The sequence below is a fragment of the Strix aluco genome, chromosome 9 (assembly GCF_031877795.1).
Source record: "Strix aluco isolate bStrAlu1 chromosome 9, bStrAlu1.hap1, whole genome shotgun sequence".
Lineage (NCBI taxonomy): Eukaryota > Metazoa > Chordata > Aves > Strigiformes > Strigidae > Strix > Strix aluco.
This window is the reverse complement of record NC_133939.1, coordinates 4,439,748-4,466,681: the sequence shown is the minus strand read 5'-3', so window position 1 is coordinate 4,466,681 and position 26,934 is coordinate 4,439,748. Positions and strand designations below refer to the sequence as shown.

The 26,934-nt window shown below is 41.5% G+C and overlaps 1 protein-coding gene and 1 non-coding gene across 7 annotated transcripts in view; one reads left to right on the top strand and one right to left on the bottom strand.

Moving 5' to 3' along the window:
- The window catches only part of ARMC8 (armadillo repeat containing 8), an 80,321-nt gene extending 58,463 nt beyond the window's left edge, over positions 1–21,858 (top strand). For 3 of the 6 annotated variants that reach the window (XM_074833487.1, XM_074833486.1, XM_074833485.1), the window contains 11 exons: positions 2,489–2,584; positions 4,015–4,097; positions 4,394–4,475; positions 6,860–6,946; positions 8,999–9,091; positions 9,565–9,714; positions 11,455–11,550; positions 13,717–13,812; positions 14,289–14,361; positions 17,309–17,402; positions 19,288–21,858. In XM_074833487.1, coding sequence (XP_074689588.1) covers positions 2,489–2,584; positions 4,015–4,097; positions 4,394–4,475; positions 6,860–6,946; positions 8,999–9,091; positions 9,565–9,714; positions 11,455–11,550; positions 13,717–13,812; positions 14,289–14,361; positions 17,309–17,402; positions 19,288–19,321 — 984 coding nt within the window. In that variant the 3' untranslated portion in view covers positions 19,322–21,858. Of the gene's footprint in view, positions 1–2,488; positions 2,585–4,014; positions 4,098–4,393; positions 4,476–6,859; positions 6,947–8,998; positions 9,092–9,564; positions 9,715–10,004; positions 10,202–10,260; positions 10,423–11,454; positions 11,551–13,716; positions 13,813–14,288; positions 14,362–17,308; positions 17,403–19,287 lie in introns of those variants that run through there. The other 3 variants (XM_074833488.1, XR_012624256.1, XM_074833489.1) reach the window with 3 other exon arrangements.
- A 5,004-nt stretch (positions 21,859–26,862) lies between these two features.
- On the bottom strand, positions 26,863–26,934 carry TRNAM-CAU (transfer RNA methionine (anticodon CAU)). The gene has a single exon. It is a non-coding gene; the product is annotated as a tRNA-Met (tRNA).

Here is a 26,934-nt window from a genome sequence, read left to right as displayed (position 1 = left end):
TTCTGAAGCTTTGAAAAAATGTGCAAAAACAATAATAAGTGCGCTCAGGATATTTTTTTAATTCTATTTAAACCTTATGTCTGAGTTCCTCAGTAGAAGAGTGACCAGAATTCCAGTAGGACTTGATTCCTGATGCATATAATCCCCGAGTCTTTGCTCACTCACTACTTTTTCTGGAGTCTGTATTATCCAAACTAAAATTGCTGTGCATATCTGGACTCCCCATCCTGTAAGAAGGATGCTGCCCTTCTTCTGTGTCAAAGACAGAGAGGTAGGCTATGAATAGTTTAATGTATCTTCACCATACAAGTTCACTACATTTTCCAGTGATAGCAATGAAGTACCAGACTGAGACATGTGGCGTGTTTCTCCTTTGCAGAGTTTAAAAGACTTATTTTCACAAGCCAGTACATTTCAGCTTCATAAACCATGATGTGATGAGAGATCAATTTCAATTCTTAGGTCAGGTTTGTGAAAAATGTTAAGTTCAGAGATGGTTCTGTTCTGTTAAAGCAGAAAAACATGTGGATGTCATGTAGCATTTCATATTATGAGTTACCTGCACTTGCAAGAGGTCAGATAAACAGAGACCAGATATCCCTTGGAGACTTAATTTCAGAGGTGTGTTGTGCAAGGAGTTGTCATCCATGAACTTTTTTTTACGGTTTTGCATATACTTTGCAAAGCACTAGTGGATCAACCTATCTCAGAAGCAAGATTACTTCTTATATTCCACGCAGGGAAATACCCATTGCCTGTTCCCTTCCCCTTTTACTGAGTCTGATTTTTAGAAAGTATCCCAGAAAAATGGATTACAGAGCCTTGGTTTTTCTCTGAATCTAGCCCAAGAGGTAGATTCACTTCTCAGACTTTCATAGAACGGGATTGATTCTGCCTTAAATTCTCTGTAAAAATGCAAATTAAATATTAAAAAAAATAGTTGCAGTATAAAATTAAATAAGCAGGAGGAAGGTTAGCAGCTGACTGCGGAGTAATGCACATTGGCTGTAGCATCAAAAATATGATTAGGTTCCAGATGTGAGTGGGGCAGTTACAAATATTATGACATTGCTTTGAGTGAAAAGTCTGTAAAAACAGTCAGCTGGGAAGCCAGGGTGCTTGCTTTGTACAGAGTACTTTGAATTACACCCTGTAAGGTAAAAACTACATGAGTGAGGACTCTGCCAAACTGATTACTTGTCTAAGTATTTTAGACAATGATGTAATACATTCTACTCTAATAGAGCTACACCAGAGGGAATTACTCACACAACTTAATTTTTCACAGTTTTTTATTTCAGCACTTTGCTGCTTAATACTAGCATTTTTCTGATATTTTGTGTAGACTTTAATTATCGCATTGTTTTGTGGAACCCTTTGGTACAGAGTTTTGAGGGCAGTCAGAATCACAGAATAATTCTCATTGGAAAGAACATGAGGAGTTCTGGGAGTTTTAATTTTCTGTTCAAAGCAGGGTCAGTGCTGAGCTCGGATGAGGTTGCTCAAGGCTTTGTCCAGTTGGCTCTTGAAAACAGCTAAGAATGGATATTAAACAACCTCTCTGAGCAATCTGTTCCAAAGTTTGACTGTTCTAATAGTGAATTTTTATTTCTTTCTTATATCCAGTAAGAACTTCCCCTATTTCAGTTTGAGTGTTGTCTCTCCTTCTCTCGCTGTGCCCCTGCATAAAGAGTCTGGCTCCATGTTCTCCTTGTCGGTGTTGGAGGGCTGCTTTTAGGTGTCTCTGCACAGCCTTCTGTTCTCCTGGCTGAACAAGCCAGGGTACACCCCATCTGCTCCTCCAGGTCTGCTCTCCTGAAGTCAAGGCTCTGTACTCCGCTCCGTGCCTTTCTCACGCCTCTGAGGAACTTGAGCACCACAGTTTCATGATCCTGTTAATTCTCATAGCCCCAGCAGTTTTTCCTGATTTGTGAGCAGCCTATCCAGTGGTGCCTATCTAGCACCTGTGTTAAGAAGTTACTTTCCAGAAACCTCCTAGATGGCTTGCATCTTGCTGTGGTGCCATTACAGCAGATGTCAGAAGTTAACATCCACCTTAAGATGGAGGTCCTGTGGTTTAGAGACTGGCTTTTGTTCCTGCTTTTGCTTCAGTTCTCTTGATAAAAATTCCCTTGATTCTCTCCCAAATTTTTCACTTCTCCTGGCTTGTTACTGTAGATTGGGTAAATAAGAATAGTTTTTGCCTGAATATGGTCTGGATAGAGTTGTAACTTTATAGAAGTGTTTGGGCCTCAAATTGTTTGACTTTTCTGTAACTCAGCAGAGAAATTAACCATATTCTTAACTTTAATGTATTCAATTGGTAAATGTGGACATCAGCTAAGGGAACAGCAGTTCATTTCTGTTTCTGGCTGCTCTTGGTGTGGAGACAAAACCCCAGTAGACAAGCACTAGTTTACAACAAGTAAGAATATCACGCCTGTAATTATTTAGTGTCTAAATTTGATATCTGTGCTTTATTTAATAGCTTGACCATGATTTGAAGCACGCCCATGAACTGCGCCAGGCTGCTTTCAAGCTCTATGCCTCCCTGGGAGCAAATGATGAAGATATCCGAAAAAAGGTGAGCCTGTGAAAAAATGTTTGCAACCAGGCAAAGATGTAGTGGAAAGGCTGAAAGGCGGTGCAAGAATTTGTGCCCTTCCAGCCCTTTTTTTTTCATTGTGATGTAAATAGGTTGAAACAAGAAGGCTCTCATTCTGCTATGTTAATAGAAACTTTCAGATTGCACTTTCTTTGCATGGGATTTGAACAAAAATTGTCTTGCTGTAACAAAATATAAGAGTAAAGTTTATTTATGTAAACATCTTCACAGTGATGAACTTGGTTCTCACAATAAGTTGTCTTTCAACATGTTATGGTCCTTGCTACTCACAAGCTGTGCAGGAGTATTGTTGTGACATAGGAGTAATTTCTGAAACCTGTGTTCTGAGGGACAGAATATACCTCTGCTGTCACGTATCCTATTATAAAACAAATGTTTTTTCAAAAGTAAACCCTGGAAAGTCTAATCATATTGGGAAACAAAGTCAAAATTCTTAGGTGACCAAGGGGGGCTTGCACTGTCATAACCAAGCAGTTGGTGTGTAGGAGAACAAACAATTCAAAGACCACAGGAAAGAGATTGGACAATTGGAGCACTCAGATAATTGAAGATTTGTGTAGAAGTGGAGGGAAATTAAATAACGAATGATTTAAAGCAGTGTTTTTTTAAATTAAGCATAGAGTTGCTATGTCAGATATGACAAGCACAGGAGGCAGGAGAATTTTCTGAGTTTATTTGCTGGTTAAAGGGGAAAAACAGAAGGAAGAAAGATATGGACAGGAAGGAGGCAAGAAAACACAGTGTTGAAAAGATAACTAGCAGGAAGATGTATTAGTGGGGAACCATTCAGGATCTCCAGACTTCAAACCCATAAACTTCTCTTTTGTTGCAAGGATGAACTTGTTTAGTTAATAGTAAGGATCCTTCTTTTACATATCAAACCATTGTTTTTAGTAAGTGGTGGGTGTGTACATGACAACATTGATTTATTACACAAAAGCCATCTTTCACCTTGGTATTAAGTCCCTTTTATCGTAGTCTTAAGTGCTTGTGCTACATATGACAGATGAACTACTATGTGTTTTTTTTCCAGATAGCTCTACAATGTGTCTCTAATCTCTAGTTGTATATATTGTGTGCACTCACACATGCTCTCTTTTGTTTTAATATGACATTAAGGGTGACTGGTGTATATATATAACCCTCTTCTTCCGTGACGATTAATAAAATAATTTTGAAAGCAGTAGAGGAGCATAGAACGTAGATGGTTTTTTATAAACTGTATGCAGATACACACTACTGTCACTTCATCTGGGAAGAGAATGTGGCTCGCTGTTTTAGCTACAGTTTTTAGATGCAGCGTTTAAAATGTTGCAGACAAAAACCCAGCAACCTATAAATGCTCATATTATTGTATTCATATAACATTAATTCCTTTTTTGCTCCAGATCATTGAGACTGAAAATATGATGGACCGTATTGTTAATGGCTTGTCTGAATCTAGTATCAAGGTGCGATTAGCTGCAGTCAGGTAGGAGGCTTTTCTGATTCATACAACTACTTTTGGCTTGTCAAAGTCTGATGCTGCACTTGTTAGGATTTCTGCTAATTTTTCAAAAGCTAACCTGGAGTCATTTCTACTGTTGGAACATTTAGGGTGGGAGGAGGGAGTTATCCTGGACTAGTACAATATATTGGTTTTGCTATTTACAGTCTACTACTTACCAAATTGTAAGCTGAATCTTTGTTTAGGAAGCAACATATATATTACAGTAGTGTACGTGTGAGTGGGTATGTTTCACAATGAAGATTTCTTTTCTGTTTTAGATGTTTGCACAGTTTGTCCCGTTCTGTACAGCAGCTCAGGACAAGTTTTCAGGATCATGCTGTATGGAAACCTTTAATGAAGGCAAGTAAAGTCAAGTCTCAACTACTGAAGTGTTCTGTTCCGTTAAAGGAGGATATGGTGTCTGTTCAATTTGCATGCCTTTCTGTAGAATTGTAATAGAAAGCACCTAGCAATCAAATTCCATGACCACCTCCTAAGAGAGTTGTAAATCAACAAAAACCAAGCAGCAGCAAAGAGGACTGTGGTCCATGCTTGAGTTTTGGTTGGGGTGGGTGGGTTGGTTAGTTTGTGATTTTGCTGGGGTTGTTTTTTTGGCATGATCAGTGAGTAAGTCTGTTATCCCTAGTCCCTAGGGCACTAGGAGGACTTTCTCCTTTAATTTCAGGCTCAGACTAAGTAGCACAGTTAAGACTTCTCATTGCAGATTCTAAAACTGAAGCCAAAGAGCTCAGCAAGACCTTTAAAAAGACACATTTTCATATAATGCAATTATATAATACTAGATAAAATGAGATCAAAGTGCGTAAGGTGTATCATCTCTCATCCTGTAATGTGACTGTCATTAAGTGCAGGTAAATAAACCAGTTTCTCAGTTTCAACATCTTTTAGACCTTGAAAATGGGGATCAGGCAAGTCTGCTAGCAAGAAGTCTGAAAGCTTGGGTGGTATTGACATTCATGAGAATCACCTGAAGCAAGCTGGGCTGTATTCAGAAGTAAAATAGCCAGACCAGAGAAAGTGTTGTTGGCAAAAGTGAACTGGTAAGCCTGATGAACAAGGCAGTTATGGGAGTTGACTGTCCAAAGCTTCACTCAAGAGCCTGTAAAGGATCAGGAGATCCTTCAGTTATTTCTAGCAGTTTTTCAGTACAAGGAAGATGCCTGTTGGGGATTCTACTCAGTGACATTTCATTCAGACCTGACTTTCTCTGTTCTGCTTATGTTCTAATTCTTGCAAGTTACAGACTTAAGACTTGACTCACTAGTTATACTACACTCTCTGGCCATCTTGTTGACTGCAGGCCAAGAAACTCTCTCAGCCTTTTGTGTTGCTTGCATGAATTAGAGACCCTAAAGTATGGGCCTACTTTTTTGTACAGTTTCATGATAGAAATAATGGAGAATTTATTTTCTGACAGGATACACAATACACTTATTACATGTTATGCATTCATCCTTGGATTGGATGTGAGTTGTGAGACTAATCCATGGATGTCTAATTCATGTCTTATTGAGAGGTCAAGGGAGATTTGATCATGCAAGTTTTGTGCTGTCATTATAGCTTAATAGTCCCATGATTCAGGACTCATGATCATCACCTGAAGGGGCTTGGAGGGAATGGTTTGAATATTTTAAGAGTTTGTGAAAGGCCAAACACGAAAACATCAAACCTTTATAAATATAAACCACAAAACTGACAGGATTGCTTGAAGCAGCACAGTGAGCGTAAAGGAGAGCCATGTGAAAAAAAACAAATGTAGATGTCTGACTTCCTTGTAAACGCAGCTGCTGACAGTCATTCATTTTGATTTGTATTAAATAAGTTGAAGTTGGAAACTTGTATGTTCATTCCAAAATGTCAAGAATTATTCTTGATAGTAAAAATAAAAATAATATTAAATAAAGATAAATTAATTTTCGGTCTAGGTTAGTAACAACTGTGTAAGTCCTTTCTCTATCCCCTAGCATGTATAGCTGTATAAGCCATGAAAGAATAATGTCTAAAACTGTAGGATTTACATATATGTACGTTAGTGCAAGCTGCTGTAAATGCAGTAGTTGTTAATGTTTGCAGTTTCTCACTGCTCCATTCCCCTTCTTTGCTGGAGGAACAGTTGTATCCTCCATGCCTATTTCCTCACTGAGTTTTCTCAGAACACGCAGGGGAGATGCTCTGTTTAAGAATGGCCTGTATTGGTCCTGCTGGAGATCCAGGCACAGGTCAGAGAGAGCATAACTTGCTTTTCTGAAAGGACAGTCATGAGGAAATCTGCCATGTTGTGCTTTGCACAAGGTACAAAAGTGTTGAGGAGGCTCCTCCTGGGCATCCTCCGCTTTTCTGCAAACCATGACACAGAGGTGAACTGCAGGACACAGCCTGCTCTCTGTTGAGAGAAGGGCTGCAGAGCTAAACTACAACTGCCAGCACATGTATGCTTTGCAGAGCGGGGATCTGTTCCCACTGATTTCTTTGAAATTGGACCTGAAAGCTCTCAAATCTGGCTTCTGTGAAATAACATTGTGCTGCTCCAGCTTGTCATGTAATGTGTATGATCACATTGAGTCGAACGAGCCCTGTCTGGACCTGCACTGCTAGCACCAAAGCATCTCCTGGAGTATGGAATATCAAAGTGCAGCATAATTACAGGTATTCAATTTCAAAACAATCCCTTCCTTATCATACTAGCTAATGGAGATTCCTCACTGTCTCCTTTGTGACTGCAGGTTTTACAGAATGCTCCAAATGAAATTCTCGTAGTAGCATCTTCCACACTATGCAATCTTCTTCTGGAATTCTCTCCAAGCAAGGAGGTTAGTATTTATTCAAAAACAAGAAGAGGTAATAGACAAAAGTTACTTATTGAACCATTGTATAATGTATAAAGGTGTCTTACTTGGTAGCCACTGCTTGTGAAGCGTTGTAGAGCTGTAATGTTAGGCAGACTATCGCTGATAGCTTGTGAATAAAAAAGCTGTCATCTGTTTACAGTGCTGTGATGGTTAAATATGATTGAATAGTTAATACAGTGTCTAAAGAAAAGAGGTAGACATGAAATTTTCTAATGTTTTACTTGTGAAACACCATTATCTAAAAAATTCATACGCAAAAGAAAACAAACACAACTGGCAATACGATCTGTTGTCTTAGAATTACTGCTGTAAGCTTGAAAATGCTGGCATAGCTGAGTCTTGTGGTTTTTACTGTTTTTGAATGATTTCTGTATTTCATACAGTTCATACGTGCACATCAATACTTCATAGCAATGGAACAATTCCCCAATTCTTAAATATTTCTTAATACATAAAACACAAAACATTTTCAAGATGGTAGTATACGTGGGCTCCTGCAGGGCGCTTTGGATTACCTTGGTTTGATCAGTTGATCTTGGTGGTTTTAGTCATCTTTGTGAGACAGAAAATTAACTGAAATAATGCCAAGCACAGTTCACTGGCTCATGGGCTTTCTTGTTCATGCTGCAGGTCACAGTCAGCGTAGTGTTTCCACTTCAAAATGAATTGAAATACCGAATTTTAAATCGGGACACATGGTTCATGTAAAAAACGTCATTGCCAAAAGAAAATACTGCTTATGCAAAATGAAGGAATATTTAGAAGTGTTAGATTTGAAAGCATCTACAAGCCATTTGATCTTTATTTGATATATCACAGTTTTTTCTACATAGTATTTTGAAAGTTGATGTAAGCTATCAGTCACTTAAGTAAATAAAGCTGAAATGGATCTGTATTTTACCCTGTAACAGAGCTGAGTCAAAACCAATTTTGGAATGTCTCCCACCTGCTGTGGCTGTGGAGAAGTCTCTAGGAGTCAGCCAGCTACTGGGCCCATGGGCACAAGCACCTGGGACTAGGGGAATTTGACACAAACTGTTGCTGCCTTGGTTCTGTTGCTGCTATTCAGTGAGACAAGCCTGTTCCTACAAAGTGCAGCCTTTCCCACACATTCCTGTTTTCTGATGAATTCAGCTCATAAGAGGGTTAAAACATGCAACTTCCCAAAAACTGAGATATGTTCAATTATTCACCGCTTTGAAGCGGTAACTTCTGGAAGAAGGAAACACCTTACAAACTAGAGCAGCATAAGTCACTGGATGAATCCTTTTATGCTCTTCAGGTCTTTGATAAAAGTAGTACTTCAAATTCAGTGCAGGTTGGAAGCAGTTGTTCCAAACTTACCTTTCACTACAGTAATTTTGAAATTAACTACAGTAAGTTTGAAAGAAAAGGTGCATGTATTGATATTTTTCCTGTCATTTCAAGATGTGATACTACAAGAATATCAAGAATAATCTTCAGTTTTCTTTATTATGCTAAAGTTTTTCTGTTGGATTTTAGTTTGTCTGATACCAAACGCAAAGATTAAATGTCAAGAAAGATATCAAGTAGCTTTCATTGTCCTTAACCTCTTTTAAACAGTCACGTACATCCCACTTGATACCCAGAAAGATTCAGTTGCTCAAGGAAGACTTTTTGGAGAGCAGTCCCAAGCTGAAAGTTGCTGGGGAAAGCCTATTTGCTTGTTTGAGTGTGGCAGGTGTATGTGTGTGTATATACATATATGTGTACACACGCACATGTATGGCTGTGTATATACATCTGTATCCATACACAGATACACACGAGAATAAAGCTGTCTTGACCTGCCTTTTTTAATAAAAACCTATCTTTTAATGCTCATGAATATAAGGTATGACTTGGACAGTTCATGTGAGTAGACTGGATGTGTTATAAACACAAGTATAAGATATAAGCAAGACTTTACTGTATAAAATTTAAATTTGTATATATGTCTAATCAGTCTATGTAGTGTTTTAAAGATAATTTTTTCCCTCCTCTTCATTTTAGCCTATTTTAGAATCAGGAGCCATAGAACTTCTATGTAGTTTAACACAGAGTGAAAATCTTGCCTTGCGAGTGAACGGCATTTGGGCTTTAATGGTAAGTAGAACACACTGGTGAAATATCGCTCGTGATTTTGCTTCTTAAAAAGTTTGTGAATGTAACTTAAAGAACTTGTCAGTTGTTATTAAAAATAACATAGCTGAAATCTGGCTTGTCTTTCCACCTAACTACAGAAGGAAAACACTATCAGCCTGGAACACTTCATTAATTAGTCCCTAAAATAAAATAAACTCTTCAGTTCTGATACCAGTTTGGTTGCAAAGATCATTCAGGGAAACAGCTAAGTAGTGTCAGTAGCGTGCCAGGGGACAAATAAAAGCAGGTAATAACCAGATCAGCCATAAGACTGTATGGAAATTTAATTTACTGTGTAGTAGTTCCTCATAAATTACAACCTTTGTAAGATTAATTTTAGCAAGGATATATATGCTTGCAGGTAATAGTCTACTAAATGAGTGAAAGCTCAAGTTTAAGGTAGAAAATCAAGCAAAAAAATTTGTCTCTTTCAGAATATGGCATTTCAAGCAGAACAGAAGATCAAATCAGACATCTTACGAGGTCTGAGTACAGAGCAGTTATTCCAGTTGCTTTCTGATTCCGATGTAAATGTTCTGATGAAAACTTTGGGACTGCTCAGGAATCTTCTGTCTACTCGCCCAGTAAGTAGAGCTGCAACCAGACCTTCTTCTGAAAGCTTGATCAAACAGGCAGACAATACAAATTAATTCTCAATCTTTTTTGTAAGACAAGTTATTTTTCTGTTTAAGATTAACGTTCAATTTATCCCAGTATCTGTAGTCAAATGTACAAACCAGTGTAAGAAAACATTTGAAAGAATTCTCTGCATCCACTGAGACTTTGTAATTATTATCAAATACGGAGTTAGACAGTTACATTTAATGTTCAATTCCATTGCATTTAGCTTTCAGCAAAAATATTTTCCTAACAGTCTTTCTGTGAAACTTGTCCAGAACAACAAGAAGGTTGCACTGTTGAGTCCATGTGTGGAGAGGTACATATCTTACAGATATCTGTGTTTCTTCTTTCTTGACACCTGAAATATTTCTATTCTTATCCAGCTATATAGATAGTACTGACTTTTTGAATTTGACTGTGGGACTGTGCACTTACAAAATGCATACATTCATTTTACACACTGAAATAAAATGGTTTGAAAATGTAAGCCCATGAATTGTTTTTGACAGGGAGAAAGAGATATTGGTGGAGGAAAAGAAAGGGGTAATCCCCTGTGAAGAACAGAGGGAAAACATGCAGCAAACATTTGGCAAGCCAACATTTTTGTGGGGAAAAAAACCACGAAGCCTCTACTGTGCATTTATCACGTATTGTGTTTCTACCGTAAAAAGGTCACTGCAAAAAATCTTCTGATATTTGTAATCGTTGAGTCTCAATAAGCTTCATAGAAAATTAGCTCTGTCTTAATGTGAAAAGATATTTAATAACCAGTCATTCATTAAATTCACCCTGAGCTCCTGACAGCAGACTCTCATTATCACTTAAGGTGTTCTTCATCTGAATCTACGTCCCAGTTTCACCTACTTTCTGTAGTATGTTTTAGAGCCAGAACCAACCATTCTCATTCTCTACCCAAAACTCACTCCAGAATAACTCATCCAGCAGCTTTTGAATGGAGTCTCGTTGCTAGCAATTTTAAGAAGTCCTCCAAGAATCCCTAAGGTCTTAAAAAATTGTAGTGTGCCATGTGCTGGTAATCTGATGGCTGTTTGCTGTCACTCTTGAGTTTTGATATCAGTTAATCCAGTAGATCTAGTTTCATCTTTTTCTGTTATTCCTAATGATCAATTTTATTCTAGTATAGGTATTTATAGTCTGTGATCAAATGACTTTTTACCTGAAAGTCTCTTAACTTGAGACAGTTTTCCTAGATGATAAGTAATCTATATGGTTTGAACCCTCTCAGACTTTTGAAATGTGGATATCGCACCTGGTCACAGTGTTCCAGTAAGAGTAGCAAATACCAGATAAGAAACCTCAGTTTTCTTACCCCTCTCCGATACCCCCCTGTTACCAGAAGAGAGGCGCTTCTTTCTAACTGCAGCATCATACTTAGAGCTTGGGTCCAGCAGGATTCAGTCTTCAGACTGGCCTCCATGCAACTGGGAAACCAGTGTCTTCTCTACAGGTTACAGTGAAATCAGAAGGCCCCTCTCATGCTCTCTCAAACAAGACCAGGCTTCAAATGAAGAGGAATATTATGAAGTGTTTCTGCTGTGATAAGTTCTTGTTTTTGGGACACCTCGCTAGGAGCTAGGGTCTTTGTGCAATGTTGCTACTCTTTACTTAGAGTAATTCAAGTAGGAATGCCCCTTCTTTGTCTGGAAAGTTGTACTGATTGTATTCCATCATTGCTTTGGCAGCACATAGACCATATAATGAGCACTCATGGGAAGCAAATCATGCAAGCAGTGACCCTCATTCTGGAAGGGGAGCACAATATAGAAGTCAAAGAGCAGGTACCCTTTTTTGTTTCGTGGTGTCTTGGCAGAATGAAATTTAAGCAGCAGTTAAGAACACTTATTCTTCTCAACATGTCATTTTTTGGAATTATGTTGTGCTGCGAATATTTTACTGAGATCTGTCAGATTAATAACTTCAGTAACTACAAGAATACTTTTCTTTCTAATGGATTATTACAAATGTGTTTGAATTGAATTCAGAATGTTTTTTTTAAACGTAGGTTTGGTAAAGAGGAGGTCACTGTATTTGAGAGCGAAAGAATTAAATCTAAGGCAATCGTATGGCAGAAAGGGGACAGTAGGAACAAGGGAAGAGAAAGAAGCCACTATTTCACACTGGGAAAAGCATCATGGTTATTTGCTCAATAGCAGCCATTGGAGCAGTCAGTAATGAAGAGTCCCATCATTGCCTGCCTTGCTGGCAATAATACGTGTTCTCCTGGGATGTGTTGTAACTCATCTGCTCTTGGGTGCTTGCGGGAGCCAGCAGCCATTAGAGGAGGAGAGGCACTAGTGAGGAAAAGAGCATCCTGGTGTAGCCCAGGAAAAAGCAGGGAGGGACATGCCCTGACAAATTAAAACTTGAGAAGATCAATATGCAAGAGGAAAGGGAGAATGCATCCCTGGCTTGGTGGCAACATAAGGGAGCCAGTGTACTGGGATACCTGCTGCGGGGATGTTAAAGCAAAAGCAAGAGGATAGATGGGCAGAATTTGGCTGATGAACTCTTGCGATAGACAGGATGGTCAGTTGGAGAACCCTGTTTCTTCCTTGTACAGGGCACGTGGTGATGAAGAATGGGGGCAGGGAGAAGCTCTGGGAGACTCCAGAGAATTGCTTTGACTTAGGAAGGGTATTGGTAGCAAACAGCATGGCAAGTGAGTCCAGACTTGTCTAAATCTCTGCTCAGTGAAGAATGGGCTGAAGGCAAACAGGTTTTATGTCTATTTAAGTGCAATATTAGCAAAAAACCCCCAAAAGACTCTTAACAGATAGCAAATTTAGTGATACAGTGGTGCTGAAACAGCTGAGGATTAACCAGTTGTGTCTTTCTAAACAGTTCTTCCCAATAAAGCTCTTAGTGACAGGAATGGCCTTCATTGCACTAGAAGGTTATTTACCTTGCCAGGCCTCTCAGAATTGTTTTGGAGGAGAATTGGTGTACCTGAGAAATGTTCTTGGAAAGGGCTAGTAGGCTGGGGTTGAATGTAGCCTTTAGGGTTTGGGGCCTTTATACCCAGAACACTTTCTTTGTCCCTGTGGTGTGAGCAGCAGCTTGCTTTTATTTCAGAATCAAGTCATACATCCAGTACTATCTGCACGCAGGAGCCCATATTTCTAGCAGGACAGTGCTTATGTCTATCACTGACTGGCTCATCAGTATGTAATTAGTAGATTGGAAGTAATAAATCTCTGCAACTGCTGACGTAAATGCAGTGCAGATTAGACACGGGCATCATACAAGTGCTGATTGTTCTCTGGTATCCTCCCTGCATTTCCGAAAAAGATGATTAAGTTTTTCCATGGCTCTTTTGGAAAAAAATTTGTAGAGCATCTCCGGATGCCTCCTCAGGGACCAGGAAAGCTGCCTCTGCAAGTCTTAATGCCATGTGCATGTAGTGCCAACGTTGGCCAAGTTGCTTCAAGGTTATTCTGTAGGATGGCTTCTCTAATTGGCAGGAAATAACCAGGTGTGTTAGTAGTTTGAGTTCTCTCTGCAGGTAAGATGTGTGATTAGACTTGCTGAAAAAAAGTTATTACTCTGATAGAGCTCTGTCTTTCCATTTCCTGGCCTGCAGAACTAGATGGATATGTTTTTTTCCCTAGCCACTGATAAAAAATAGACTGCTTTATTTTCCAATGTATTTAATCTTTTATATATGCTCCACATTTTCGTGAGAGACTTAAAATTTTACTGATTGAAATGAATTAATGAATGTTGCTTTTTATTTTAAAATGGCTCTGGGTTTTTTGCCAGGGCTGTTCAGCCACAGCTGTTAACTCTTTGGCATTTGCCCCAGATGTAAGCAAGCTGGAAACTCCAGATTAAAGATATTAAAACTAATTAAAGAAATTGTTTTTCACAAGCTCAAAGCTGTCAGGGAAACTGTATAAATCGTGGTATGTGATCTGTGGCCAAATAACAGTTTTTCTCTCTTTCAGACATTATGTATACTTGCCAATATAGCAGATGGAACGACAGCAAAAGAACTGATTATGACCAATGATGACATCCTGCAGAAAATCAAATACTACATGGTATGGGGAATTTTTCTTAAAGGTTTTATGTTGGTCTTTTGCATGAATGAAAAGTGGGTACTTCAGCATTTTGTCCTGTAAATTATTCAGTATCATGCACTTAACTTTCATACACCCAGCTGTGTTCAAGAAATCATGTAGTGCAGTTTTGTATGGCAGAGATGTACTGAGAATCTGATTAAAAGGAAAAACCAGTCGTTACGTCCCATAAGAATGTTACAGTGACTTAAGCAATATCCGTAACATGGAAAACATTCCATGATCTTGGAAAAGGCCTATCTTGTAGGCCTCGGTAAATATTTGGAAGGAAGTGACTGAATATTACCCAAGTGCCTTATGTTATGGCACTAATTTGAGAGAATTTGTAGATAAGAATTAGTCCCAACTTTGCTACCTTATTTCTTACAGGATGAATGCCAAAATGTAAGTCTAAGAATTTCTTCTTCTAAACTTGAGTACTGTTTTTCTGTATTTAGAGTCATTCAAATGCTAAACTTCAGCTTGCTGCCATGTTCTGTATATCTAATCTCATATGGAATGAAGAAGAAGGTAAGAAAGCCTCATTATTAATGCATATACAAGTCGTTATCCTGATCAAAAGGCTAGTGTTGTATAGTAATCAATACTTACAGTGCACAGCAGGATCCAAAGCATAAAGGGAGACATAAGTATAATATGGAACAAGTTAGAGTGGTCAGGACATTGAGAAAAGTGTAGAGAGCTGTTCCTGGGCAGGAAGAGGAGACACAAGAAGAGTGTGTCAATAAATAGGAGTTGATGAGAGTCGCACAGTGGGAGGTTTCCACCTGTAGCATTTCTGTAAAATCTGAAAACAACTGAGTGAAAGAGAATCCTAGTAAAGGGAGCTTCCAAGTCTTAAAGAGGCTATGGAGACTCGTCGTTGGTGAGCACAGGTTCACTGGAGAGGATAGATAGATTAGAAAGGGGATTTGTTGCAAAGAAATTTTCCCCAGCATGGGTGACTGGTTTCAGAGTCTCAGCACCCATTCAAACCAAAGGACTTGGAACTGGAAGGAGTGGAGAAGGCATTTGATAGGAGTTGTTGTGGCCTGGAACAATGGAAGGTAACCAGGAGGGAGCTGAAGGATGCTGCTGCACAGAAAAATATGTGTTTGTGCAGAGGGGTGGAGAGGGCAGATGGAGGCAGTAATGTGGAGCTGGAAGAAATGGCAAGGGAAGGAGTGGTGGGGCTGGGAGGAGGGCTTTCTGAGATGGATGATTTACCCTCAAGTTGACCATGGTGCTTTTCAGCAAAGAAGTCAGTGTCTCTACTTGGGTTTTGTTTTTTTTCCCCCTACTGTGTAACTTACGCCACAGCTCTCAGAGAACTTCATTCAGTGGGTGACACTTGGCTATGCTCCTGGTGGCTTTCTGCTCATTATACTGGCATTATACAGTGCTACAAGTCAGACTCAAAAACACACCTCCCGTTAAATGTTCTCTGCATCCAAATCAGAGAGATGAGAATAAACCAACTGAAGTCAAGCTTCTTATTTTAGGATAAAATGTGTTCAAATTCTTGCCTTTAAAAATTTTCTTTTCTTTAAACATATACATATGGAGTACAAAAATTATCATAGAATGTTTTGGGTTGGAAGGGACCTTAAAGATCATCTATTCCCAACCCCCTGCCATGGGCAGGGACACCTTCCAACAGCCCAGGTTGCCCAAAGCCCCATCCAACCTGGCCTTGAACCCTTCCAGGGAGGGGGCAGCCACAGCTTCTCTGGGCAATCTGTGCCAGGGCCTCACCACCCTCACAGGGAAGAATTTCTTCCTTGTATCTAACCTAAATCTACTCTCTTTCGGTTTAAAATCATTACCCTTTGTCCTATCTGTACACCCCCTGATAAAGAGTCCGCCCCCCCCATCTATCCTGTAGCCCCTTTCAGTACTGGAAGGCCTCTGTAAGGTCTCCCTGGAGCCTTCTCTTCTCCAGCTGAACACCCCCAACTCTCTCAGCCTGTCCTCACAGGGGAGGTGCTCCAGCCCCTGAGCATCTTCGTGGCCTCCTCTGGCCCTGCTCGAGCAGGTCCGTGTCCTTCTGACGTTGGTGCCCCCAGAGCTGGACACAGCACTGCAGGGGGTCTTGGGAGAGCAGAGTAGAGGGGGAGAATTCCCCCCCTCGCCCTGCTGGCCACACCGCTCTGGATGCAGCCCAGGACATGGTTGGCTTTCTGGGCTGTGAGTGCACATTGCTGGCTCACAGTCAGTTTTCCATCCACTAATACCCCCAAGTCCTTCTCCTCGGGGCTGCTCTCCATCCACTCCTCACCCAGCCTGGATTTGTGCTTGGGATTGCCCCGACCCATGTGCAGGACCCTGCACTTGGCTTTGTTGAACTCCATGAAATTTGCACAGGCCCACCTCTCCAGCCTGTCCAGGTCCCTCTGGATGGCACATCCCTTCCCTCCAGCGTGTTGGCCACACCACACAGCTCGATGTTGCCGGTGAACTTGCTGGGGGTGCCTTGATCCCACTGTCTGAAATGGCTTAGCCACTTCATCCACCAGTTCCTTCAGGACCCGCAGATGCATCTCATCAGGTCCCATGGACTTGTGCACCTTCTGGTTCCTTAGATGGTCTTAAAACTGATCTTCTCCTACAGTGGGAGGTTCTTCATTCTCCCAGTCCCTGCCTTTGCCTTCTGTGACTTGGGCCATGTGGCTGGAGCACTTGCCCGTGAAGACTGAGGCAGAAAAGTCGCTCAGTACATCAGCCTTCCCTATGTCCTGGGTGACAAAGTCTCCTGTTTCCTTCCAGAAAGGGCCTGCATTTTCCCTAGTCTTCCTTTTATCACCAACATACCTATAGAAGCTTTTCTTGGTGCCCTGGCCAGATTTAATCCTGTCAGGGCTTTGACCTTCCTAAGCTGATCCCTGGCTGCTCAGACAATTTCTCTGTATTCCTCCCAGGCTCTCTGTCCTTGCTTCCACCCTCTGTAGGCTTCCTTTTTGTGTTTGAGCTTGTCCACGAGCTCCTTGTTCATCCACGCAGCCTCCTGGTGTTCTTACCTGACTTCCTCTTTGTTGGGATGCACCGCTCCTGAGCTTGGAGAAGGTGATCCTTGACTATTACCCAGCTTTCTTGGGCCTCTTTTCCCTCCAGGGCTTTATCCCTTGTTATCTGCCGAGCAGATCCCTGAAGAGGTCAAAGGCTGCTCTCCTGAAGTGCAGGGTAGCGAGCTTGCTGTGTGCCCTGCTCGCTGCCCTGAGGATCTTCAGCTCTACCATTTCATGGTCACTGCAGCCAAGGCTGCCCTTGAGCTTCACATTCCCCACCAGCCCCTCCTTGTTGCTGAGAACAAGGTCCTGGAAGAAAGAAACTAGAGCGCCGTTGGGAAGTAGCCACAACTGAGGGAGTTTTTCCATTCTAACTGAATGCCTTTGAGCTGATTTCTGCTACCACTCCTTTCTTCTGTTCTGCAGACGTTTATTTTTGGTGGTATTCCCAACAATGTGATTTATTGTTGTAGGTTCACAGGAACGTCAAGATAAACTACGAGACATGGGAATAGTAGATATTCTACATAAATTGAGTCAGTCATCGGATCCAAATCTGTGTGACAAGTGAGTATAAATTAAATCAAAAAAGAATATTAGAGGGAAATCTTTGCTTTTTATTGAAAACATATCTTTTTTTGAAATCTTGTGATTACAGAAAAATTCCCCAGAAAAACTGTCTGTCATTGCACTGAGTTTTACAGTGTATAAAGAAATTGTGATGAACACTTACTTAAAGAGCAGGTTTTGTATTACTCAGGAATAACAGATTTTACTGATGTTCTCAGTAGTATAAAATAGCTACGCTTAAGATCTAAATCAGTGGAGGGTCTGCTCTGAAATCTCATCGATACACAAATATTTGTGTAAACCTTGGACTACTAACAAAATTCCAGAGGATTGGAAGAATGGTAAGCCATCACATAACACTATGAATTAAGAAGATAATACAGGATCACCACTGTTGTTAATGTCAGTTAAATTCGTTTAAACTAATTAAACTGAACAGTAGCTTTCCACATATTTGTTCTGTTACTCATATTGTAGTACCTACACAGATCATCTAGCTTCTTCACAAATACATGTAACCAAAATAGCTAATGAGAGTTTCTGGGTTTTTATGTTCACTTTTTGCAATTATTCCACATACAGTTAGTAACAACCCATAATGAACTGAAGGAGATGATCTGATTTTTGCAAGAGGTCATATATAGACAACACAACTCAGAACTGTGCAGTGTTTTAAAATGCATTAAATTTGGGTTTCTTGTTTTTATGGAAGGTATTCCAGTGTTCTTAAACATCTTTGTAGTAAAGTTAGGACTTCTTTGTTTAAAATCTATGCAAAAGTATCAGTATTGAGGATGATAATCAGGAACATACAGATATCGATAAGCAGGTTTACAGAAAATTGTGGAAAAGCTAAACAGGGTTTTCAAACAGTGAGAAATAGGAATAAAACTTACACCAGTAAAAATACTTTCTGGTAAATGGGCCTTGCTTGTCAACACTTAAGCTTTGGTTTTAAGAGATGGAGCTGATTGTGCTTAGCACTGTTTCAGGTCACTGTCCCTCCTGTTTCTTCTGGGCCACCTGCTCCCACTGTTTACCCTATCTCAACTTTGCCTCGTCAGCCCCCTCAATGAGCTGATGTGACTTGTGAACATAGCAGGAAACTTGGAAGGAAAAAAAAAAAATCTTCCTCTGGGTTGCTGAGTTGTATCAGATCTTGGAAAAGTCTGTCACAGTCGTGATAGCGTGGTTGGGATGGGTGGGGGGACAAAGGAAGAGCTAAGCTTCTCACTTCAGGTGGTAGGAAACACTGAATTAGCTGAAGTGATGATGAAACTGTAACCCGAGAGTTTTGAGAGGTCTTAACAAAAATGTTGTACAATGTTAGATCACATAAATTCCAGTATTACATTAGCTGTTGCTTCTTTTCTCGCTCTCATCTCATTGTATGTTTTTGGTAGGGCTGGTATTGCTGACAGGACTAACGTGCTTCTAGTATGTTCTGAGTTACAACATCTTTCATTTCTCAGCTCAAAGGCCTGCTTTTCATGGCACATCTGTATTGCAGAAAAGTAATTGCTCTTCACAATTATTGCTCTTTTTTAAATGTTTTTATAAGGTGTGTTATAATGAGGTTCAATATATATCTTAAGCCCCACCATACTTCAGAGTTGCTCAGTTTATGCTGAGCATCTAATATACTTGGTTAGATCATCTTATTCTTAGATGCAAGATGGATTCTTAAATTGTCACAGCGCACACAGAGCACTTCTGCACCATGGGCTAGATTCTTCCAATCTGAAGGAACCAGCCACTCGGCTTCCTTTTACCTCACACGTTCATCCTCCCTCTCTTGCTGGCACAGTGCATAGTCTTGTATATAAAGCTGTTGATGATAAAGCCAAACCCCAATAATTAACATGTTGTTCCTTTATTGCAGGGCGAAGACAGCACTCCAGCAGTATCTTGCATGATCAAAGACTAATTGAATCTATGGACACCCCTCATGTCTACTTAAGGAATAGCAGGAGATATTCCTGACTCCTAATATTTGCACAAGTCACCTTGGGCTGCATTTTTCTCAGGTGCAGGGAGCTGCTTTGCAGAAACAGTTTAAATGATCAGGTCTCCAGTGCACTTGAGAATTTTCTTGAGGTAGTTTCTTTACTCAGAGGACTCCTGGGGGGTTGTTTTGGTTTTTTGGGTTTTTTTTCCTGAGCTACCTGGACTTTCGGATAGAACAATCAGTCATCATTTTCCTTTTGGGCCTACAATTTTCTGCTTTTGCTGCAGCCTGCGTGTGTGGATGTGTGTGGGTGTGCTCGAATGTGTGTGTGTGCTTGGGTGAATGTGTGTGGGTGTGATACCTCAATTTTGTTTTTCCTTTTTTTTGTGTGAAAATCTTTTTCTACAGGTTTTCAAGGGTTAACCATTGTTTGCTGTACGAATACTTCAATGAATTATATACAGTTTGAATGAAATGTTATTTAAAAAAAATACCAAACTGTTGTATCCCATAAAGTTTATTTTGAATTTTGAACAGATGAATGTTTTTAAGTAAAATATATGCATTTTGAACTTCAGCTTAACTTACATTATACTTCCTTTCTAAAGAGAAATATAGAGGGAGACAGTAGACCCCAAATTATAAGCAGCGCATTCTGTACTGACAATGTCCAAGAGTTTTTTACTGCCATACAAGGTCACCTGGTACTGATGACAAGCTCAAATCCATGGAATGGGTCAACTGGATTATTTTGGGTTTCTTTACGTTTTTAGAAGAAATCTCATACTTCAGAGTTAGCATGACTGTTGACTTTTCTGGAAAGGAACAGGTGGCTGCAATATCAGCAGGCATAAGCTATTGCTTTAGTAGCCAAGAACTTGCTCAGATAATTGCTGAAAGAATAGCTTATTTCACTGGTGATAAGTATTTGCTGATCACTAATATCAATAGAGCAAAGAGCATGTTGCAGAAGTTATACTTCCAAGAGACCAGAAGGAGCTGGCAAGCAGTGATTAAGGGATTGCTCTCGTTTTGCATCCTTTACCTCCAGATATAGTTAAGTGACTTACAGATTATTTCCACGAAAGATCAGCTGGGTGCATTAAGTTGGGGAAGGGATGGAAAAATTGGGGTTTTGGTTTTGTTGGGGTTGCTTTTTAGCTCAGTAATGTTGCTACAGATTTTGTGTATATATGCAGATATACACACTTGCATGGATTTGGATACCTGAATAATAAGCAATGGGATTTTATTCTGTTCAGAAGCCTAGATTGTCCAGAAGTTCCTGAAAATTGTGCCTGTAAGTGTGGAGAAAAAAATATGAGTACAAATGAAGAGGAGTGTGTAAGGTTAGGCTGGAACATGAGACCCCTGTGGCTTCACAGTCAAATACGCATAGAAACAAATGAGGGCAGCAAGGAGCTCTCTTTCATGCAGTTCAGGGTTCTTGCTTTCTTCCCATGTCTCCTTTCTGATTTCAGTTTAGACCATAGTTTTAATAGTCAGAATCTCCAAACACTATATTTACGTAGCACTAACAGGCACACTAAAGATTGCAGCCGACGTCTTAAACCAAATCTTTCTTTTGTTACACTGAACTTCAGGAAGGCTGCAGCAAGAAGAGAGGTCTGTAACTTTGCTAACCAATTTTGATAAGTATCTTACTCTTTCTGATCAGAAGGTCAAATTGTGATAGCCTTACATTTTTCCAAGGTAACTACTTGTGTCAGAAAATGTGACCACAGTTTGGCCTGGAATTTGAATGTGCTATGTATCAGATAACTGTTATCATTTGGTTGCAAAGGAGAATATATACATTTCATGTAACTTCTTCCACTCTTGAAAGACAAATAAAAGTGAGCACCTGACACTTTTTCCCCAGGCATTGCAGTAAGTGACTGGCAGTTTTTTAATGTCCTTCTGCAAATTTTTCATGATGGACTTTGGGGGCTGAACAAAAGGGGAAGTAAAAATATGTGAGAACTTGATAAATATCAGTACCTCAGAAGTGAAGTCTTATTTATAAAATTCAGTGAAATATATTTTTGCTTGACCTGAGAAAAAAGTTCTGAGGCAGATATTGTAAATCCAAGACTGTACAGCATGCATCTGACTTCTAAATTTGCACTCCTGCTATGTACGTTTAGGAGCTCAAGTTCTTACATACCTCTTCTTGTCCTCCCCTAATTCACGTTTCTAAAAGCAAATCTGAGTTTGATTCTATAAAACTCCGGTGCCTAAAGGTGTTCAGAAAAGGTGAGTAAGCATCTGTGTACATGTTTTGAGGTGGCTTCCTAAAATTCTACCAGAAAAAAAACTGAAAAACAATGCTCAGACAATCTTGTTGCTGCATGAGAACAGTTGACATTTTCCACAGATATACATAGGATGAACTGTTGGATGAGAACATTTTTACATTCAGTTAAGCTTTGTGAATAATTTTTGATGTTGCTATAGGTATGTACAAAAAGAAGAATACTGTAAATAAAAAGAACTTTACCAGAATATCTAGATTTTTCTCAGCTTCGTGGAGAAATCTCAGCTTTCTGTGCCAGCTTCTCTACAGACTGACAGTTGCTAGCCTGAGATTCACAGTGGGAACAAACTTGATTTACCAACTTTATTTAGGTAACAGCGTCTAGAGAATTACAGGGTTGCTTGCGGAACCAAAGCAAGTATAGAGTTTGTCTGGACATCATACAGATCACCAGGATTTCTGCTGTTCTTGTGCCATTTCTCTTCTGAGAAACAGTCCTAATGAATTTTGATAAGTATGTCTGCTCTTTATATCTGGGCCCAGTGATGGCAGTCCTCTCAAAGGTTACATGGTTACATGTGTCAAAAAACTGAACAGTTCTGCATGGAGTTTGGCATGCTGGTTGTCAGAGAAGTACACTTGGTCGCTCCCCACCACCTCCAGTCCACGTTTGGAGTAGTCTCTCCCATGCAAAGTCAAATGAGGCTTATAATTTGGCTGTTTTTCTAATTACAGATTTGTAATAAGGAGAGAAACTAAGTGACCTGCTCAAAAGCATCTTGTGCCAGTATATTCTTAAGGCAAACACCTCATATCTTATAAATTTAACTTTACAGACTTCGGCCATTGCAGTAGATGCTGTACCTCCATGAAACTGCTGAAACAGTGGCACAGCGGGCAGAAGAATAATTTGAGGTGCATGAGAATTAATTTCTTGAAGACTAGAAAATGAGTTTAACAGGACTGTCTTTGGTAATCATAAAAAGTAGGTGTAAACATGCAAAATTTCAGTGGTGGTTAAAAATCAACAGGACTTTAGTGGAGGCTTATTTCTCCAAAGTCAGTTGCTGGGGCCATCCAGGGGTGCAGTTTGCTCGGCTGAGCTGGTTCTGGAGGCAGGGGACCCTCTGCCAAGGCTCTGCCCTGCCATGTCCCACAGAGGCACTTTAGTGTCCCCTTGGGCTGCCAGGGGCACTAGGGGAGTTGATGTGCCAAAAGCCCAGTCCTCAACCAGGAAGGACCTTGGCCAGCTGGAGGACCCGGCCACCAGACATCGTGTGCTGTGTGAGAAGCAGCACCTCCAAGGTCTGCACCTGGGGCCCAGTGACCCCAGGCATGGGAAGGGACAAGGTGGGCAGCAGCCCTGCCCAAACCCTGGGGGGTGATGGGCACAGGCGCTGGGTGCTCACTGCAAGTAAGAAAAAAACCCAACCAACCTTCAAAAATTGTTGTGTATTGGAGTGGGCCAGCAGCTCTCGTGTCTGGATCTTGTGCCTTGTCTTGGGCCCCTAGTTTGGGAGGGGTAGGGGAAAACTGGAGTGGGGTGGAGTATTGGGCAGGTTTGACAGGCAGAGAGGAGGCAGAAGGGCTCCAACTGCGGCTGCTGCTCGGAGGGGAATTAGAGAGGAGACTGAGCTGAACTTCCTGACTGCAGCGACACTGAGAAGGGAGCAGGGCGGGCTGGGCTGCTGCTCCACCCCGACGTTGCCAGGGCTGTCACAGCAGCATTGGGGTGCTGCCACAGCAACGTTGGGGTGCTGCCAGCCACCACACAGGTACTGCCAGGCTCTGGCTGGGGCTGGTTCTCTTCTGCACGCTCAGAGGAAGGAGGGGCAAACTGCTGTGTCTCCCAAAGTGAGCAGCGATTCAGGCCCTGCAGCAGACCTTGCCTCTGTGAAAAGGGTGTGAGCAGAGCCGTGTCCAGGCTCTGGGCACTGCTGAGCTAATCCCACTCCCTGCAACAGGGCAGGGATGCTGCTGTAGGCGGTACGGCCTGGGCAGAGGAGCAGGAACGGGTAAGAAGCTTTCTCTGTGGGGCAGGTTGGCCAGCAGTTGGATTCACAGAATAAAGAGGACGTCTGCAGTGCTTTGTGCTTGGGACTGCTGCTCAAAGGACCCTTGTTCCTGCAGAAGGATGGCTGCAAAGAAAAAGGAGGTAGTACTGCAGGTCAGTAGGAGCCAGGCTTTTAAAACATTTTTTAAACTCATAGCAAGGGCAAAGGATGAAGTTCAGTCTTGGAGTATCTCAGATTCTGCTGGCAAAACCCTACTGTGAGGTTCTTGTGGTGGAAAAGCATTCCTGAAGGCAGGTGGGAAGCATGGTAAAATGGGGCAAGTCAAGTCTGTCCCCTAAAGTCAGTGCTATGGGGTGCAGAGGGAGGTTGCTATGGGGCTGCAGGTTGTGTTTCAGAGCTGTTACAAGCTGGCACAGGTTTGGCTGCTTTCATAGGTCAAAATGTATCTTGTGTTTCATGGGACAATTGTTCAAAGGACATTTAGAAGTGGGGAACTGGGGAAGCGGGGTTTCTCCTGAATGGTAAGTGTCACTGAACATTTCTGACCAGTTTGTGTATTTAGAAAGATTGCTGTAAAGGTGGAAAAGTTAGGAGGTACAAGAAAAATTTAAAGGCTGAAAAACCTATTTCACAATGTGTAGAGGAATTTTTCCCTGCTTAAACTTCACAAGTGACCTAATGATACTTTATAACTACCTGCATAGAGGGGAGAGGGTTTCTGCAAGCAGTTTAGTATGCAAAAACATTGAAAAACCCAAAGTAGGTTGTGAAGGCCTCCTTCAAATTTTGAAGCAAGTTCAGTCTTCACCAGAGAGAGATACTAATGGAGATTATGGGCTCTATAACCTTGTTTATTCACTGTTAAAACTGGAAAGCATGGAGTGCAAATGTGAACATTTGTATAAGACAGAGGATCACTTTATTAAGGTAAAAATAGTTGCTTGTCCAACTGTGTTCCTGTGGGATGGGGAAAATTACATCAACCAGACTTCACACCTTTTGGCAGCTAAGGGAAAGCTGGGTCTAGATGCACAAAAAATGTGATTGTTCACATCTGCAGATGAAAGCTGAATCTCGTGTAGGACATGATGTGTTGTCCTAGAAAAGTTCTGGTTATATCAGAGAAAAGCCAAGTCCTTTGCAACCTCAGGGCATCCAAATTAGCAAAACACTTTGAAGGGTTCAGGCATTACTTTGAGTCCATCAGTTGAACTCACAGCTGAGCTCATTATCACAGATTATTATCATAAGCTATTTGAACTCATTAACATTCTCTGAAACACTCTGAGGGTGGTCCTAGCACTAGTGAAAACTGGACTAATTAAATTTCTTAATTCTGCAGGTGTTCTCTGAAAAAATGAGGCTTGGGGTCGTGTGCTAAACAGGAGAACAGAGGGAGGTGTTTGAACAACTCCCCATTCTCCAGGTGAGGTGGCATCCTGGAGAAACTGTATTGTGTGACCTCCAGTGACACCTCTGAAAGTCTGTAAGAGGCCATTTAATTTGCACTGCAGTTTACACTCTTGGAATCCTTGACTGCAATTTTAGCAGTCCTTTAATGCACGTTGGTGTTAATGATTGTAAAATAGCTGGCCTTACTGCATCTAAAATCTACTAAATGTAGTTAGGATTAATGATACCAACTGAGAAAGTTATGAGGAATCTTCATTGTTCAGGATGAACAAAACCAGTATTTCTTAAGAAGCGCTTTTTTTTTTTAACTTACTGTGTTTTTCTAGGTACACACTGAGGGTCAAGTCCTGTAATACAGGGAAGATGCTAAAGATAGAATCATAGAATCATTCAGGTTGGAAAAGACCCTTGGGACCATCGAGTCCAACCCTCAGCCCTACTCTACAAAGTTCTCCCCTACCCCGCATCCCCCAACAGCTCATCTAAACGACCCTTAAACACACCCAGGGATGGGGACTCCACCCCCTCCCTGGGCAGCCTATTCCACTCTCTGACCACTCTTTCTGGGAAACACTTTTTCCTCATGTCCAGTCTGAACCTCCCCTGTTGCAGTTTAAAACCATTCCCTCTTGTTCTGTTACTAATTCCCTGTGAGAAGAGACCAGCACCAACCTCTCTACAATGTCCTTTCAGGGAGCTGCAGAGAGTGATGAGGTCTCCCCTCACCTTCTCCTCCTCACACTGAACAGCCCCAGCTCCTTCAGTCTCTCCTCACAGGATTTATTCTCCAGGCCCTTCCCCAGCCTCGTTGCCCTCCTCTGCCCTCGCTCCAGCACCTCGAGATCTCTCTCGGATTGAGGTGCCCAAAACTGGACACAACACTCCAGGTGTGGCCTCACCAGTGCAGAGCACAGGGGGACTGTCACCTCCCCACTTCTGCTGGTCACACTATTTCTAATCCAAGCCAGGATGCCGTTGGCTTTCTTGGCCACCTGGGCAGTGCTGGCTCATGTTCAGCTGCTTGTCAATTAGAACCCCCAGATCCTTCTCTTCCAGACAGCTCCAGCCTCCCCAAGCCTGTAGCCATGCAGAGGGTTGTTGTGGCCCAAGTGCAGGACCTGGCACTTGGCCTTGTTGAAGCTCATCCTGTTGACGTTGGCCACCGATCCCATCTATCCAAGTCTCTCTGTAGAGCCTCCCTGTCCTCATGCAGATCGACACTCCCGCTTAACTTGGTGTCATCTGCAAAGTTACTGATGATACACTCTGTGTCCTTATCAAGATCATCAATAAAGATGATAAACAGAAATGGTCCCAACACCGAGCCCTGAGGAACACCACTTGTAACCAGCCTCCAGCTGGATTTAGCTCCATTGACCACCACTCTCTGGGACTGTCCATCCAGCCAGTGCTTGGCCCAGCAGACCGTTCACTCATCCAGGCCATGGGCAGCCAGTTTTTCTGGGTATCGTATGGGGAACTGTGTCGAATGCTTTTCGAAAATCCAGGTAGATAATATCCACACCCTTTCCCTCATCCAATAGTCGGGTCATTTTGTCATAGAAGGAGATCAGGTTTGTCAGGCAGGACCTGCCTTTCATAAACCCGTGCTGACTAGGCCTGATCCCCTGGTTGTCCATTATATGACTCGTAATGGCACTCGAGATGACCTGCTCCATGACCTTCCCTGGCACCGAGGTCAGACTGACAGGTCTATAGTTTCCTGGATCCTCCTTTCTGCCTCTCTTGTAGATGGGTGTCCCATTTGCCACCCTCCAGTCCAATGGGACCTCCCCAGTTTGCCATGATGTAAGGTAAAACAACTAGCAGAGGATGGTTTCGATCCATCGACCTCTGGGTTATGGGCCCAGCACGCTTCCGCTGCGCCACTCTGCT